At 46.5% G+C, this 3,874-nt stretch overlaps 1 protein-coding gene across 2 annotated transcripts in view; it reads right to left on the minus strand.

Moving 5' to 3' along the window:
• Window positions 1-860: 860 nt before the first annotated feature.
• Ralb (RAS like proto-oncogene B) overlaps window positions 861-3,874 on the minus strand; it is a 47,300-nt gene continuing 44,286 nt past the window's right edge. For both annotated transcript variants that reach the window (XM_008830870.3, XM_008830869.3), the window contains exon 5: window positions 861-2,469. In XM_008830870.3, the coding sequence (XP_008829092.1) occupies window positions 2,350-2,469 (120 nt within the window). In that variant the 3' untranslated portion in view covers window positions 861-2,349. The remainder of the gene's footprint in view (window positions 2,470-3,874) is intronic.

Consider the following 3,874-nt stretch of genomic DNA (forward strand, 5'->3'; position numbering starts at 1 on the left):
CCATGCAGCTGATTGCCTGAGTTGGATCCCTGGAATCAGTGTAGAGGAAGAAGAACCAACTCCACAAAGTTGTCCTCCAACCTCCACATGTGCACTATGGCATTCACATCATCCCACATAAAATAAATAAAATAAATTTATATACCGCAATTCATCTAATTGAATAAACACACATTTCCATACCAGCAAAATCAAGATGGATTCATTTAATTGGCAGTAATTATCTTCAGCATTTTATATTGTATGTGCATGTGTGTGTGTGTGGTATATGTGTGGTATATGTGCATGTGTGTGTACCTATGTTCTCATGTGTCAAGGATGGGGAAAGAAGTTGGTGTCCTGCCTTAATCTCTTGAGACGGTGTCTCTCACTGAACCCAGCGCTAGGCTGGCAGCCAACAAGCCTCAGAAAGCTTCCTGTCCCTATTCCTGTGGCACTGTGGTAACTGGCATGCACACAGCCACAGCTGGCTTTTTACATGTGCTCTGGGATCCAAACTCAGGTCCTCATGCTTGTGCAGCAAGTGCTCTTACCTACTGGGCCATCTCCCCAAACATATTTTTACATCAGTGAACTCAGGATGGATTATTTCATCATAGGGTTTTTTGCTAGCACTGCAGAGAATGTAATTATCTTCAACATTTTACATTTTAAGGAGAATTGTAATCTCTCCCAAAGGAGTGATGAAGTTACAATTATTGCTTATGTTTATAGTTGTGTTTCCTAACCCACGAGATTCATTGAATTAAGGCTTGTCTGCACTGCAGAGCACCTGCTAAGAACAGTAAACTTTTCGTGCCTTTCTATGCACGCTTCATGTGTACAAGAGCATAAAATAAAGAGGGTAACATCCTGAAAAGTTCATTTTGATTTTTTTTGTTTGTTTGTTTTTTATTCGAAAAAGCCCCTTGATTCTTTGGAGGTTATACAAGATCAGTTTCCAGGAGTCTGAACCTAATTCCCACAATCTCCATAAAAACACTCCACTCCAAGGGCTCCCGCTCTCCCCACCCAGATTCACATTTGGCACCTAAACATGAAATATTCACTTCTAAAAAATGGGGGGAATGTGCTCAGTGGCCAGCTTCTGTCTGTGTGTCCCCTTCCTGATGACGAAGCTTTGCAGGGCCAGAGGGAGAGTGAGTGCAGGCTCTCCAGGCAGTCACATCAGAACTAGCAGCCGCATTAGGTGACAGGCTATGGCCTCCCTCATCTTTCTCCACTTCTAATGAAATTGAGAGTCACCAAGCGATTCTAGGGGAGGTAGCAGACAGGCCTGCACTGGCTCTGGCTTCATGATTCTGGGGCACAATTTGAACTTGTGACATTCTTCAGAAGAATGAAAAAAAGAAGAGGTGTGTTGAACCTGTGCTGGCAGAGTGGAGAGGGCCCAGCAGTGTGGCTGGCATGGGAGGGGACCTTGATAGAGGACATGAGAAGAGTATGCTGCCTACAAAGAACAGGCAGCCTTCCCAAAAGAAAGTCCGCTCAGCAAAGGATGCCAAGGAGGAAAAGCCCACTGCAGCAGGCCACTGCTTAACTCTAAAGGGAACTCCCAACTTTCACTTTTCAGACATGAGAGAGCTTCAGATGGGTCTATCTGGGCCCAACTCAAGTTCATTTTCCTAATTATACCTCAAAAGTCACAGAAGTTTATCTTTAAAAAAAGAAAGAAGGAAAGATCCACCCCACACACACTTTTTTCAGTGTTATTAGAGCTTAATGGATTTTTCTGTGACTTCTAAGCTGATAAGGGTTGAGAGGGGGGATTACCCCAGGCCCTCTAAAACCTACTAAAACAAGACATTTACTTTTTCTTTCAGAAGGTCTTGCTAGGTAGCCTAGACTGGCCTTGAACTCAAGGCTATCCTCCTACCTCAGCCTCCCAAGTGTTGGGATTACAGGTGTGTACCACCACGCCCCGATAAAATGAGGCATTTTAATTTCTAAACAGAAGATGGGAGACATGCTCTAAAACTAGGGGGAACAGGATGCAGTGACAATACTCTTTCTTTGTAATCACTACATAGCTGTTTCCTACCTCCTGCACTACACAACTAGAGTTAGGCTGTCTGCTGGGAGGGCGGAAGGAAGGGAGAAATGGAGGGAGGGAAGGAAAGAGGGAGGGACGGAAGAGACTCTCAAAGCTCCTGAAAAGTTAAAAACAGATCCATTGCATAGACAAGGGTGTCTTTCTTCAGTCAGCCACTGAGTCACAAATATCTGTCTCCATTTAAAGAAGTGCAAAAGAATAAGGCTGGGGACAGCAGGAGCCTAGACAGAAGCACCTCAGCCTGCCTCCAGCCTCCTGCCTGGCCAGCCCTGTGTCCTCCTCCTCACTGCTGCCTTTCAGAGCAAGCAACACCGCTCTTTAAAACTCTTCTTGCTCTTGCTGCTTTTCTTCCCGCTCTTGTCTTTGTTTTCTGACATCTTCTTTGCTCGGATTTCCCTCATTAGGTCAAAGAACACCTGGAAGTGAGGAGGAAGGGAGAAAAGAACAGGGAGGAAAAGCCAGTTAGTCACTGACAGGACAAGCCAGCCGGGCAGGAAATGCACTTAAATTTTATGGCACAAAGCCCAAACTCATTCATTCATTCATTCATTCATTCATTCATTCATTTGAGACAGTCTCATGTAACTCAGGCTGGTCCTTCCTTCCTTCTTTTTTTGAGACAGGGTCTCATGTAGTCCAGGTTGATCTCCAACTCACTAAGTAGTGGAAGATGACCATGAACTCCTGATCCTCCTGCTTCTACCTCCAGAGTGTCAGGATCACCGGTGTGCATCACTCGGCTCAGTTTATTTGGCTCAAACCCAGGGCTTCATGCACATTAGGCAAGCATTCTATCACCTAAGTCACATCCCCAGCCTCAAAACTAGCTTTTAAGAACCACGTGCAGGGGTTGGGGAGACAGCCCAGTGGTTAAGAGCACTGGCTGCTCTTGCAGAGGATCTAGGTTTGATTCCCAGCACACACAAGGTGGCTAACAACCACCTGTAACTCCAGTTCCAGGGGATCCATGCCCTCTTCTGACCTCTGTGGGCCCAGCACTACATGGGTGCATTTACATACATCCAGGCAATACATTCATGCTTACAAAAAATAAAAATAAACATAATTTTAAAAAACACATACCATTAAAAAAAAAAAATCTACACCACTAAGAATTCGCATTGGGCTGGTGAGATGGCACAGGATGTAAGAGTACCTGCTACCAGGCCTAACAACTTGGGTTCAGTACCTGGGATTCACATGGTGGAAGGAGAGAACCCTCAAATTGTCCTGTAACCTCCACATACATCATGGTACATGTGTGCATACACATGTACATACACAAATAAATAAAGTAACAAAAATTTAAAAAGAATACCCAACCTGTGCTTCCCTGGGCCTGGACAACCCACAGGCCTCTCTCCAACCCACAGGCTTCTCTCTCCTGGGTATATAGATTGCACCCTCCTCACCTCGACTCCCCCAGCCTCATTCACCCACTCATCTCCCCTGTCGGTCTCTCCTCCTAGCCTGGGTCCTGTCCCATTCTTTGTCTTGGTGCCCCAAGCACCAGGAGAACCACCACTGCTTCCTGATCCTTTGCATCCAGACCAACTCAGTTCCTTCTGGGGTCCCCAGGAGCACTCTGGACCTGGCCCCACCCTCACCTCCCTCTACTTCCCTGAGCCTGCACCACCCACCAGCCTCTTTCCTGGATGCCTGGGCTGACCTTTCCTCTTCCTGATCCTTTGCATCCAGACCAACCCAGCCCCTCAGTGTAGTCCCCAGAAAACCTTGGGGCCATTTCCTGCCCCCATCTTCCTTTACATATCTGGGTGGCACAGCCACCAGCTGCCCAAGACCAGCATCTTTCCTGGGCCC

The sequence above is a fragment of the Nannospalax galili genome, unplaced genomic scaffold (assembly GCF_000622305.1).
Source record: "Nannospalax galili isolate Female #2095 unplaced genomic scaffold, S.galili_v1.0 scaffold633, whole genome shotgun sequence".
NCBI lineage: Eukaryota > Metazoa > Chordata > Mammalia > Rodentia > Spalacidae > Nannospalax > Nannospalax galili.